Here is a 13,722-nt window from a genome sequence, read left to right on the forward strand (position 1 = left end):
CTGAATGCCATGGAGCAATCACAGTGACATCTTTGGATGACAAACTAGGCATTATACTATCTCTCAAAGTAGTTTATAAAGCTGGCAGTTTCCAGTGATGATGAAATGATCTTAAATATTTGTCTTTAATACTCAACCAAAGGAAAATTTAGTGCTTACGAAGCTGTTCATGAAATACAACAGAAGTTTTAAATTACAGTTTGGGGAATTGGACATTTTGGATTTCGTATGACACCAGAGTTTTAATTTGCTTTATTTACTGTAAAGCTACACAGAAGACTCTAAAATACAATTCATTTTGTAAATCTTGTTCATCCTTATTGTCTGTAATGTATCAAGCACATCGAATGGAGATATATGGCAGTTGTATAAAACACTTGCTATATTAAATGTATTCCTGACTTTTGTAAATTCCCAAGTAGACTTCCCTTCTCTCTACAGTTCTGCAACATGCATCTGTGAACCAAAATATATAGTGTTGGTTCAATGTCTTGATATACTCTTTCTTTGTAGGTTTAAGAGAAATGGAATTGGCTAAAATGTATAAATTCTTTGTTGTCACAGGGAACAAATCAACAAATTAAAGCACATGAAGCCAGCTCAGCAGTGCAGCATGTTAACTTATTGAAAGAGTGGAGCAATGCTCTAGAAAATAAGGTATATCTTCTACTCACTTCTAATTTTCATTGATTTCTTTAAATCATATAAAAGTACTGGATGAAGCTTTTTTTTCCTTCTGTTTAACAGCTGTTCAAGTGTACAGCTAAAGCACTAGTAGGCTCCAAAAGCAGTTAAGCCATTTAGCATATCTGGTACCTTTGTTGTAATAAAATTCTGTGAGAAATTTGGCTTCACAACTCCCTATACAGTTTTCCTCATTGGTAACTTAATTAAAACACTTTCTTCCAGCATTAAATTTCCTCTTTGAGCTGCCTTCTTACAAAAGGGAGGGTTCAGAAAGCTGTGGCAGCAGTATGAGCTGTATTTTTGTTACCTCAGTATTTTAGGAGATAACATTATTAGAAATACCATAAAATAAATCAGTTCTTTCCTTTTTTTTTTTTTAATCGTTGCTCTTGCTCTCCAAACTTAATGACCTCCAAAGGTTAATTAAATGAACTGTGCATATTGTAACTTATGGGCATGATGATTTCGGCTTTAATGCTAGACCATAATGAACTTCATGTTGAAGCGAGACTTGAGACTCCTGATTTTAGGTCATTTGGGATTTGGGAGATGCTGGAAATCGTATCATTATCAGCTACAATCTTTTGAACCATTTGAACAACTTAACCATCTGTTCTGCAAATAAAATTTAAGGCTTTAATTAAAGAATACAAACTTGAGAACAAATCCCAGTTTTCCTAAGTATTTTTGTAAAAAAGTTTTACATAGCCATTAAAATGCTTCCACTTTTGTGGGGGAATGAATCCCAGAATTGCCAAACGCAGGCAGAAGATTCAGGAGATACCCTACACTTCCCCTTCCCTCTGCACCCCCCATTTTTTTTAGAATGAATTATATGAGCGTAACAATTCCAGTGTAAGGTCAATGATGTTTATGCTGTGCGAGGCTTGTGACTTCTGTTACCTCACAGCAGATTGCTGGCTCATGTTTAGCCAATGCAGTCTAGAAAACCTATCCCCTTGGCCTACAGTGATCTTTCATGCATGGGTTTCCACCAAGGTCCTGCAGAAGTTAATGGGTGCTGCAAAATACAAAAATGCTGCAAAAGTTCTGTCCCCAACGCATTTGTTCCTGGACTGCTTGATTTTGAATTGGAAGCCCCATAAGGAAAGTAGCGCACCTGGGAGAGGTCTAATGTAATTTTTTAGATAGAATTTTCACTATGTGTGTAGGTCTTAGTTTGGTGATCAATGAGACTACTTTGTTAATGTAGGAAATGTATGGGGTTTTGATTTTAATGGTTACAAATTCATACCCTTGGTTCTTTTTCGTTTACTCTGATTAAAACGATGCAATTTATTTTACACCAGACAAAAAACCACATTCCCTGTGATTTCCAGGATAGATCGTGTTCCGCCTTTTGTCTGTGTCCAGAGAGGTGCTTTGTTATTTAAAAAATGCCCAGCAGTTCTATGTTTGTCTCTTACAGAGCTAAGACAATATACACTTTATTACTCTTGTGTTCATTTTTTTTAATTTTAGCTTCCATTTAGGATATAACTGCTTGTCATTGTTTGTCCACTTTGAATTTTTTTTTCCTTTTCACTTCCTGCTTTGTAGATTTCTTCCCATTCATAATAAAGAGTTGAATCACTGGAAATCCCAAGACCAGGCCAAGTTACCAGAATAGCTAACCACATATCATATGTCAGTGACTTTATTCTAGAGGAGGGTGACAAAATTTGTGAATTCATCGTTATTCTCTTCTTTGAGAAAAAAATAATCAATGCACTGAGGAACAACAGTGCAAAGTTAACTTGCCTGATGAATATCTAAGAAATCTTGGCCCTGCTGAAGCCAGTGGAATTCTCGTTGGTTTCTGTAGGGTCAAGATTTCCTTTCGGGTATTCACTATGATATGTATGGAGGGGAAAGGAGAAGTTGCCTCCTCCCAGTCATCACGTTCTTTAACAGTGCTTGCAGAGTATGCAGACTGGAAGTCCTCAGAGCTGCAAAGCTTGTGCAAAGTTAGAGTTTGGTATATGAATGCTGCTGTTGGCAAAGAGCTGTAAGAGAAGGTCAGATGTAATATCTTGAATCAAAACTTTGTAGGGCAAATTAGAATCAGTGTTTTGTTTGCTCTGTGATGGGACAGACTTGCAGACTGAACTCCCACAGGTTTTGTGATGTTGGAGATAATGAGTTGAGTGGAATTTTGTGGCTTCTCACATTCTTAAATCTGGTATGAACTGGTAGGTTTTTTGGATTTTCTTTGTGTTGTGGTTGGGTTTTTTTGTTGTTGTTGGTTTTGGTTTTGTTGGGTTTTTTTTAATGTGTAACTTAAAAGTGGGACCTGTTTTAATCCACTTCTTTGTGGTATAAGGTTTTTTCCATTCTTTTAAATTAAGCTACTAGTTATTAATTAAAAAAACTGCTGAATAAGAGCATGCTTTCGTCCTATGAATAATTCAAATATGTCAAGGAAGTAAAGGAAACCAGTTGACACACTTTGTAAATAGATGCTGTGTTTTCTTTGCCTTGTTTTGTAACTGACATTCCAAAGGCGTAGGCCAAATGCAATTAGGAAAGTACATTTAGTGTTAAAAGATTTCTTACTCACACATTTCCATCAAAGTACAATCACTGACTTAGCAGTGGCAGTTCTGTATGATTAAGGGCTGCAGGACATAATTCCATTTTTTTCTGTTCTGTAAAACTGTGTGGAAAATCTCAGTATAAGACAGGCCCATGTTTTATAACGTACAAAAATGGAAGTGTTATGCTAGTGACACAGAGTGTAACTGCCTTATGACTGGGAGGCCTGGGGAGGAAACAGTGACAAAAGGGAAATGTAGAGATCACAATTAACTAAAGAACTCTTGATTCATTAAGGAAAAGGAGGATGCAAAAAAATTCAACTACCTACCCAGCAGATAAGAAATATATGGGTGGCAGGGCTACGAGTTTAAATAAAAACTTGTTCTTGAAATTTTTCTCTAGTACCTAGGCATGTGTTGCTTCAGCCTCAGAACCATTTCTCTCTCTCTACACTGGCAAAATAAGCTTTGTCTTATTTCTACTGAGCCTTTCCTGACAGTTTTTCTAGATCTAAAAAGCTAGTGTATGTTTATAAATACCCACAAGCTATGCTATACTGACAAGTAGATAGACACACCTATTATAGTGTGTCTATATTTTTGTACCTCTGATGAACCTGCTGAATGCCTTGTGGACTTTGTCAGTCTTTGTATGGTTTAGGCTACTATGGAGATTGAAATTATTTGCCTTTTTAAAACAGGCTAGCTTCTTGAGGCTAGGCATGTAGTGTCATGTAAGTGATTCAGCTATGTCTAATTAGAGTGCAGTTAACATGGTGGAATTCTACACTGGTACCCACCTCAAAGGTAATAATCACTTGACCTCACACTAGCATCTGTATTAGGAGATGATGGTGTAGATTTTTTGGGGAACACAAATCATCCAAGTAATTGGTTTTAATGTGGAACGTTTATTAAGATTTTCCTGTGTCCAAATGGTGGTGCTTCTTAGCTGTGTAAAGTTGTATCTGTGAAACTAGTCAGGGCATGTCCAAGTGTCATTTTGTGTCAAATGTTTTGTTTTCTTCATTTCTGCCACTGAAAAAATCTTGCCTGGGAAAAAATGATGTTTCTTCTTTTTTTTTTTTTGGTGTTTTTGTTGTTGTTGGTTTTGTTTGTTTGTTTTTTGTTTTGTTTTGTTTTGTTAAAGAAATGCACCACCACAAAGCAGCCTCCTTCCCCAAACCACAGTAATGAACAGAGCACAAGATAGTGTAATGGAGAATATTTACTGTATTACTTTCATCCCCAAGGAAATATATAATATTCTTCTAACAAGGCTCATGTTTTAAAATCAGAATGAGTCACTAATGAGTGCATTAATAAAATGTCACTACACAGAGAGAATATATTCTGCAGCCTCTAGTTCTTTTATTCTTAGGCACCATTGGATTTTCCTTCAAATGCACAGATCCCTTCTCTGTTCACTCATCTCAGGAGTTTTCATCACTGTTACATTCTGTGAAGCCAAGCCAATCCCATGGAGGTGTTTTTCCTTAAATTTGCTATAAATCAGTATAGATTGGAGTATGTAATGAAGATTAATGTTCCCTTTCCCAACTAGCTTTTCAGCTGCTCAGCCTCTCTCTGGTAAATCTCTTCTGTGCAGGACTTGAGTGATCTAGACCTAAATAGGTTGTTGCTTCCAGACTCTAAGCAACTCCCAACTCAGTTAGTGGAAACCAGGAAACCAAGCCATTAAATAACAAGTTGAGTAAGGAAAAGATTATGCTTAGGCATGAGTTCTTTGGCTGTTTGTGTATCCAGTCTGCACTTCCATTAGCCAAATTTGCACCAACACCATGCTGTGGAAGTGCAAAAGAAGTTATTAGAAATTTGGGGTTTATTTATTTATTTGCAGTACACAGAGAAAGATTTTACTAGAATCTCATCCCTTTCATGTGTGTAAAATAGTTTAACAAAGATAGAGGAATTTTTACTAAACTTTGGCAGGAGTAATTGTAGAATTTTTTCCAGGTGGCCTTGCTCCAGAATGAAAGTTTGGAAAAGAACAAGAGTATACAAACTTTACATAATCAGATTTGTAGCTTTGAAATAGAAATTGAAAGACAGAAGGAAATGCTGCGGAATAATGAATCTAAAATACTTCATTTACAGGTAAGAAATTTAGAATCTCCCAATTAAAGCAGAAATGGTAGAAGCTTCTGTTCTGTGCCTTTACACTTGTCAAGTGAGGTGTTCTAATTAAAAAGGGTGGGAGAGAATTTATCTTATTACAAAGCTACTCTGATTTTAATTTTTATGTCTTTTTTTTTTTAATTCTGGTCAGTAGCTGGTTTGCTGGAGTAATATGCTTCACTTAAACACTGCAGTTGCCTCATCTGTGTTAAAACAAAGACTGCTGTTTATAAAGGGAAAAGATTGAAAACAAAATTACAAATCTTGTCTGAAGTATAATTATTTTTTTCTTCTCTGCAACAAAATAACTGCTTGAGAAGCTACTGTCAAGCTGAAAGACAAGATTAGCACCTTAAAACTGACACATGTATAATGTGTATTTCTTTTCTACTTAATCACAATTGAGATCATTCTGGTGTAGAATTAATCCAGACATAGTACAATTGAATACACTTTTTAAAATCCATGTTTCTGGTGTCTGTCTTCTGAGGAAAACATATCTCTTTACTCCTTTGCCAGTAGATCTGAGTTTCTTATTCTGTGGTCTGAATCACCTGGCCGTAGGCCAGTGTCAAGCCAGAAATCTTCTGGGTGCACTAGCATGGTGCTTAGCCCAAGCTGAAATTCTTTGCTTTGCATTTAAAGCTGACTTGGAATGTGTGTGCTCTTAGCTTGTGTGATACTAACCACAGTTAGGGAAACCTGAGGAGATGTTTAGCAAGCTGTTGTGAAGGTATTGTTTACACATTATTTCAATATGTCTGATGCTAGAACATCATCCAGTTTAAAGGAATATAAATAAAATTATCTTTTCAACTTGCTATTCACTTCATGTATTAAACTGCAAATGTTTGTCCTTAAGAAAGTTATAAGTATCCAAACTAGAATGTGGCTAAAGTTTAAAGGACAGTGCATTGAACAGCTCAGAGCCATGAGACCCTCAATGTTTGTTTATGAGGAAACCTTTAAGTTTGGCAACAGGGACATTTCTCTTTACAGGGATATTTCTTTCCATGTTCTATCCATGTAGTAACAAGTTTAGCCTGCCTTAGTCATTGTTATTTGATCTGATAATAGTCTGGGATAGAGCTGCATGCTTACAGTATTGCATTCTGACACTAGGAAGCTAATTCTTGTATGTACTGATATTGCTGATTGAATCTACCAGGAGGTAAGTTAATTTGTAAGCCTGGGGCTCTTACACATGCTGTCTCAATAACCAGTGATGAGAGGGGAAATGGAAAAACATAGAGCTTTTCCCATGATTGTCATGATGACAGATTGCAGTATCTTTGATTTCCTCAAGCTGTAAGTGTTAGCAAAATCAATTTCCAAATGGTTTGTTTTTAAAAGAACCACACACAACAACATGATTGGCAGATTCCAACAGGTAATCTTTTTGTGGTACTGGAGATGTGTTTTGCTCATCTCCCCCCAGTTTACTACTTCTCACGAGCTATTCTATTTCAGTTATTTTAAGGCTAACTGTGTTTCACAGCTATTTCAACCTGATTCTTTCCACTTACTGGAACTTCCTGGTTCAGTGAGGTTGTTAAGAGCATCTTGGAAGCACACCTTGACTTGTTTTTCCCTGGACAATATGATTAGCCTCATTCTGTTGCCTCCCAGGAGTTGAAGGATTTAGTTACATGTTGTGAATAATTCTTTTTCTGGTTTGTCTTGACCAGCCATGGCTATACACAATCCACATATATTTCTGCTGTAGAATTAGCCAATTCCAGACTGGACTAGCAATATTTGTTTGGTCCCTCAAGCCCTACACATGCTAGTAATTTCTAGTACAGTTTCAGCTTTAGTTGTCACTTAGCCTACTTTGGTCTGGGAACAGCTGTTTCATTGGGAAAAACTGGTGCACTGTGAGGCTTTTAATGCAAGTATTGTAGATGCACCAAAGGTGTCTGGGCATTGGCAGGAACCTCGGCCTTGAGATGTTTTGATTCAGGTTACTCTTCTGTATACTGTTCTCTAGGGAAAGTATTCTTAACAAATTGAGTGCATGATACTTTTTTGACTGCTGTCTTGTGGAAGGGGACTTTGACATCAAGTAATATCCAGTCCACCTGAGTATATGGATGCTTATTAGTAAGTCAAGTCTTACACTGAATGTGGACGTGAGGTACTTAAAGGCGAAAGAAAAAAATGACCTTATGAATATAAAATTATTTGATTTGTAATACATTCTTTCAAAAGGGGAGATTGTAGTACCTTTGGTTCATTTTCTAGTGTATTCTATAGCTTTTCAGTTTTCCTTTATCAACTGCAATGAAAAGATCCATTAGGAGCATCTGAAAGAGAAAGAATTGCAAATATTCTTCAGTTCTACGTGACACTTTCTAAATTCTTTTAGTAATAATAGTGCTAAAATTCTTGAAATGGTTTATTAGAAATACCAAACAGAACCTAGATGAAAACTAACGTCAAGAAAAGTCCTTAACAGTTTGCAGGCATATAACTCTGGATTAATGATCTGGAGAGGTCAGTTGCTGGAATAAAAAGTGCATGCAGAAAATTGATGTCTACTTGAAAATTTATGAGTACAGTGTGAGACATCTGTGTGCTTTATAATGGAGTAATTAGAGTGAAATTCTCTACTGCTGCATTAAATTCAGATTTAGTACATTGGTATCTTGCAGCAGGAGGGCGGTTGACTCCCTGTAGGGTAAAAAGATGGAGATCTGCTTGCTTTTTAAAAACGGCATACAACTCTATTTCCAATTATTTTGTATCTTGAATCCTCATGAAGAGGTATGGGAGATAAAATACTACGTGTTTGCCCATGTGTAGTAGAAGCAGCTCGAAAACAGTATTGGTTGTGTATTTACAAAGGTAGAATGCTGCACAGAGGTTGATGAAGAGAAGTTGATTTCTAATAAAATCTTGCAGTAAACTTCTCCCAAAAGAATAGTTTGCAATTCTTCTGCATCTTTACCACTTTTGTAGTTTATATAAGAATGTGTTTATTTGTTTTGTTTGGTACTTTGTTAATGCCAAGAGGTCTCAGTTGGAAATTAGAGTGTCTCTGTGTGAGGCACTGTACAAACCCATGACCATGTTTGTTGCTCTTGCCTTGGAGAGTTTGTTTTGTGTGAGTAGAGTGGGTCACACTTTAAATTTACTTTTACACGTTAACTGTGAACTAATGGCCAAATCTTGTGGCTCTGCTCTTAAAACAATTCAGGCCATTCCTTGGTGTTGTTTCCTTTTCCTGTACAGCTAATGGCCCTTCCCTATTTTATTTTCTGATGACCATCAGTTCAAGAGACAGTGACTATGTTGGTAGCTGATGATTAATACATCCAGGCAAGTTGCTTCATCTATTTAAAAGGACCGTACACCTGCATTTATGATTCAGTACACAGCTTTCCTTCACAAAATTGTAATTTTGCAAGTGAGATAAAAGCTTATTTTAAAACTCCGACATAGAAATAGTTCCACTTCAAATATGTTAGATTATGCAATGCTTCGAGAAACAGCAAAATAAAATACTCTTAGAAAACTATTTTGCTAGCCGACTTATCAAATTGACAGCCTTAATTAATCATTACAGACTTTCAGTATGACTGAAACCACATGATTAAAAGCAGGTGCCTAAAAAGGGAAATGAAGGTTGCTTGAGGCTGAAGGATTTTCCCCATCAGTTGGGAATGTTAAATCCACGTGGCTAATGCAAAATAACTTTATTTTATTGGTTTGTACTCAACTGCTACTTTTTTTTCTAAGAGGTGAAAAATAATTTTTACACCTTGGCACTATATGATGATTAACTCTAAAGTTAGATTTGGAATTTAACTGTAGGTGGTAGCAAAAGTAGTTCTTGTCTGAAATATTTGTGTTATGATTTGAACTTCACAACTGATAATGGGGTTCTGGCTAAAATTCCTGCTAGTCCAAATTAGCTGTGATGCTGTGAAGTGCGATGTATTTCCTGCATCAGGTTTGAGGTAGACTGGGAAATGTGTTCTTCTTTATATTTGTAATATACTGAGGTGCTTGCCATGTTCCTCTTCCAGAGAATACCAACTTTTCTTTTTTTTTTTTTAGTATTATATTTCATACCTTTCCAAAATCAACTGGGTTTTTTTTGTTTCGCTTTGTTTTGCTAAAAAAAGACTCAACAAGCAAGCACCTTCAGGATGCATAGTTTCAATTTAGGAAGTAAGGGTGGAGATTTTAAAAGTGCTTATGGGGACAGAAGTGATAGTGTTGCGTACAGTCGTGAGGGCTTCTGCTATGGTTATGGGCACTTAGTAACTTAGGCTCTGATAAGTGATTTATTTGAGATTGAAGCTTGCTAATACCACTTTATCTGCACATGTATATAGTCCTGCTCCATGTGTGAAAGAGTAATTGATGTTTTGCTAGGGGGGCAAGTTATTTGCTATTACCCAGTAATAAACATATGCCCATGAGCAATCACTTGATCCACTGATAAATTGTTGTGCCCGTACTTTGTTGCTTAAGTACTCTTAACATGAAACCAAACAAATATCAGCCTGTAATATTATGTTATTAAAGTATTGTTATAGGTATTTTTATTTTTATTGCTATTGTTATGTTATTAAAATATTTTATATAAGTGAAACCAGTTTATATTGGAGATGCATCTTCTTGTTGATAGATAATCTTAATTTATGCAAATTAAACACTTTTTGTTATTCTAAGTTACCATTTATTGTTTTATAAAGCGAGTAATAGACAGTCAAGCAGAGAAACTGAAGGAGCTGGACAAAGAAATCCGTCCCTTCCGACAAAACTGGGAGGAGGCTGACAGCATGAAGAGCAGTGTAGAATCCCTCCAGAACAGAGTGACTGAGCTGGAAAGTGTTGATAAAACTGCGGGGCAAGGAGCTCGAAATACAAGTAAGTGTAAGCACAGTGGACTGAAGTAGTTAGCAGTGTTGTGAGGAATGTCCTCAGAATGACATTTCCATTGTGTTTTTTATGTGGAAGCATTGATGATGCTGATTCTTCTGATATTTTAGTAAGAAACTTCATAATCCCTTTGATATTGTGATATTGCTTCTACGCTGTTTGTGGAGGATTGAATCTTGTCTTTTAATTTGTTTTCTTGACCCTTGCCTTGGTTACAGTGTTAGTTCATTACAAATAGCTTCTCAGTTGGTCTTTGACAGCTAATAGCATTCAGCAGCTTCTTTCAATGTAGTCTTAGTACAAATCTCTTGTATTACTCTTGTCCCCCATGAATGAATCAACAGTACCCACCTGAAACCACCTGTGAGATCTATTTGAGAATAAAGTTATTGTTGTGCTTGCTGAATACAGTGAAAACTGGAGTTCAGCAAGATAGTGTAGATCATCATGTGTAGTGTTTCAATGATTAGGACAAAGAGTATTTAAGTAGATGTGTATAAAACAAACATGCATTACTGCTTCTCAGTCTTGTATGTTGGCCAGTTTTGCCAGTGTCCAAAGACAGAGTTTCTGTGTGAGGGAACGGGGACGTTAAAAACAGTCCTCCCTCCAAACGAAGTAAAAGACCACATAACATAGAGCTGACCTTGAATTTTCTGTTCTTTTATGATTAGCTTTAGACATGGTCACAGCGCTATAGTTTTGAGACAGGCAGTGTCTCAGAAGACTATTGAGTGATCAGTGACGCATCGTGAATTTCGGAGGGATTATGTAGGATGCACAACTACTTCCAAGGTTTTCACTGCTAATAGCAATCCACAGATAATGCTTCAAAACTCTCTTCCCAAAAAATGGAACCCTCTGTAGTTATTGTTTAGTGACCAGACAAAATTTATGTTAGATAATCTAAATATTTTATTTTTACTGTATGTGTGATTAAGACTCATGTTTGTAAAAATCCCATGTAACCTATCCCATGCTGGCTTGCAAACTGTTGTCTGTGGAAATGGCTTCATCGGTGAACAAGTGCTCTTTGGCTTTTGAGGAGGATAGTGTTTTCGTATGCAATAGTAGCATTGGCCGTTGATTTTTTTTTTTTACAGTCTTTAGGAAAAACTACTTTCCTTGCCCTTGTCTTTCTGTATTCCTACAGGCCTACTAGAGACACAGCTGAGCAGACATGACCAGATGCTGAGTGTTCACGATATTCGGCTGGCTGATATGGACCTCCGATTCCAGGTGTTAGAAACTGCCAGTTACAATGGAGTATTAATTTGGAAAATTCGAGATTACAAACGTCGGAAGCAAGAGGCAGTCATGGGGAAGACTCTGTCCTTGTACAGCCAACCCTTTTACACTGGATACTTTGGCTACAAGATGTGTGCCAGAGTTTACCTTAACGGAGACGGCATGGGAAAGGGGACGCACTTGTCACTGTTTTTTGTCATAATGCGTGGAGAATACGATGCGTTGCTTCCCTGGCCGTTCAAACAGAAAGTGACTCTCATGCTGATGGATCAGGGGCCATCTCGACGCCACTTAGGAGATGCTTTCAAGCCAGATCCAAACAGCAGCAGTTTCAAGAAGCCAACTGGAGAAATGAACATTGCATCTGGCTGCCCAGTCTTTGTGGCTCAAACTGTTCTAGAGAATGGAACGTATATTAAAGATGATACTATTTTTATTAAAGTCATAGTGGATACATCGGATCTACCAGACCCCTGACATACAACTGGGGAGGCAGATTACAGAGAAGACAACTCCGTTTGGGGGTTTTATATCAGTTTGTCTTCAATCGGAGGTCCTAAAGCTCACAGAACCACCTTGTGGAACAGATGGAAGAGTTTGAAGGCATAACTGCATAGGGTCCAATTGCAAAAGTAGCAACACATTAATAAATCATACCATGGTATATTTTTTAATAGAACTAGCAACACTTAAACTCTGAAGAATCACTTATCCCTCCTAAGGATAATGATTATGGTCAGAGGGGATTTTTTTTTTTAACTTATTAATGATCTGGTCAATTGGAGGTGAAAAGACATATACATTATGTGCTGAATAAATTACTGACTTTTATTTCTTTGAGCTAGAATACAAAAAGAAAAAAATTTCACACGTGGGCTAGCTGGAAATTGTCAGCATGTTAAGAGAAGAAATGATGAAGTAATGTTACAATTATATTATTTGAAAAACTGAGGTGCAATCTTGTCTGAAATATAGTATATTGTCTTTTTAAGGCCTCATCTGGTCTCTGTTTTAATAATTACTTTGTCAGAAGATCTTGGAGAAGTATCCATGTCTTCTCAAAAGTATCCGAATCAAAATCATATTTTTATTTAAAGTTCTATTGTTACAAGAAAACATTTTATTTTAAAACTGTTGATAGACTGATATTTCTTGGAAGAAAATAGAAGATATCAAACACTGGTTATCACTTGTGATAGGAAAAAAAAATACTCAATTCTGTTATTTCTCTTTAGAAATGTAAACCTACAATATATGTCGTAGTTAATGACACTATTTCAAAATTAAGGAAAAATCACTCATGGATGCTGTGCATCATTATCAGATTTATAATTGTTTTCACCCTAAAATAGGGCATTTGTTGAACTTTGGAGTTCTAAACGGAATCCTGTACATTTTTTAAAGTTCTGCCCCATGCTTTCCAACCAAGCTATATATGTTGCACATTATGCTGTCAGCAATATATAGTCTTTTCAGTATTGGGGAGGAGGATTAGTGCTGAAAAAAGCCTATATGTTTGTTCTGTACTAGCAGCCATTGCTTCTTAAGGACAAATTAGCAATGTCTTAATATAGTGATGGTCGCTTGCATGCATACATGTGCCTTAGATGTGCTGTGCTGCTTATGAACCATAGCTTTTTATTCAGATTAATTCTGATATCTGAAGTGGTAGTTTAATTGAACTTCAGGCATAATGTTTAGCCTTGTCTTCAGAGCCCTTGGGTACCTTGCAATGTACAAAATGGAAGCCAAAGCCCGTTTGTCTTCTGGAGCTTCTGTGGCTTGGCTATGGAGAAATCCATCTTATTCAGGTGCCAAAACATTATGCCCAGTGCTCCTATGGAGCTTGGACTAGACAGTCTCCATGGCCACTGTGAAGGCAGGCAAAATTTCTTCTCTAATGCCTGTGGTTGTAGTGGTGGCATCACTTGAAACAGACCCATCTGAGAACTCTCTGGGGCTGTGAATGTATCTGCTCATGACAGCTTCTCATAGCGGATGAGTATCCTAACTGGGAATGCATGGGCTTCTTTCTTATAACAGCCTGAACTGCAGTGGAAAGCATTTGCTTGCCCTGAAACATGCTGATTGCAACCTGCTGTGTTCATCTGCTTCTGTTTAACAGCCTGTGACAAGCAAGTCTAGAGACATAGCACTCTGGTGCTCTTTAAAATCCAAGAGCCGCTTTAGCGGAGCGGACTTGCACTACTGTTTTTAG

At 36.9% G+C, this 13,722-nt stretch overlaps 1 protein-coding gene across 1 annotated transcript in view; it reads left to right on the forward strand.

The window, feature by feature from the left end:
• TRAF3 (TNF receptor associated factor 3) overlaps positions 1-11,981 on the forward strand; it is a 29,864-nt gene extending 17,883 nt beyond the window's left edge. The window contains exons 7-10 of the mRNA XM_054400326.1: positions 565-657; positions 5,202-5,342; positions 10,070-10,244; positions 11,410-11,981. Coding sequence (XP_054256301.1) covers positions 565-657; positions 5,202-5,342; positions 10,070-10,244; positions 11,410-11,981 — 981 coding nt within the window. The remainder of the gene's footprint in view (positions 1-564; positions 658-5,201; positions 5,343-10,069; positions 10,245-11,409) is intronic.
• Positions 11,982-13,722: the final 1,741 nt, after the last annotated feature.

The sequence above is a fragment of the Indicator indicator genome, chromosome 4 (assembly GCF_027791375.1).
Source record: "Indicator indicator isolate 239-I01 chromosome 4, UM_Iind_1.1, whole genome shotgun sequence".
NCBI lineage: Eukaryota > Metazoa > Chordata > Aves > Piciformes > Indicatoridae > Indicator > Indicator indicator.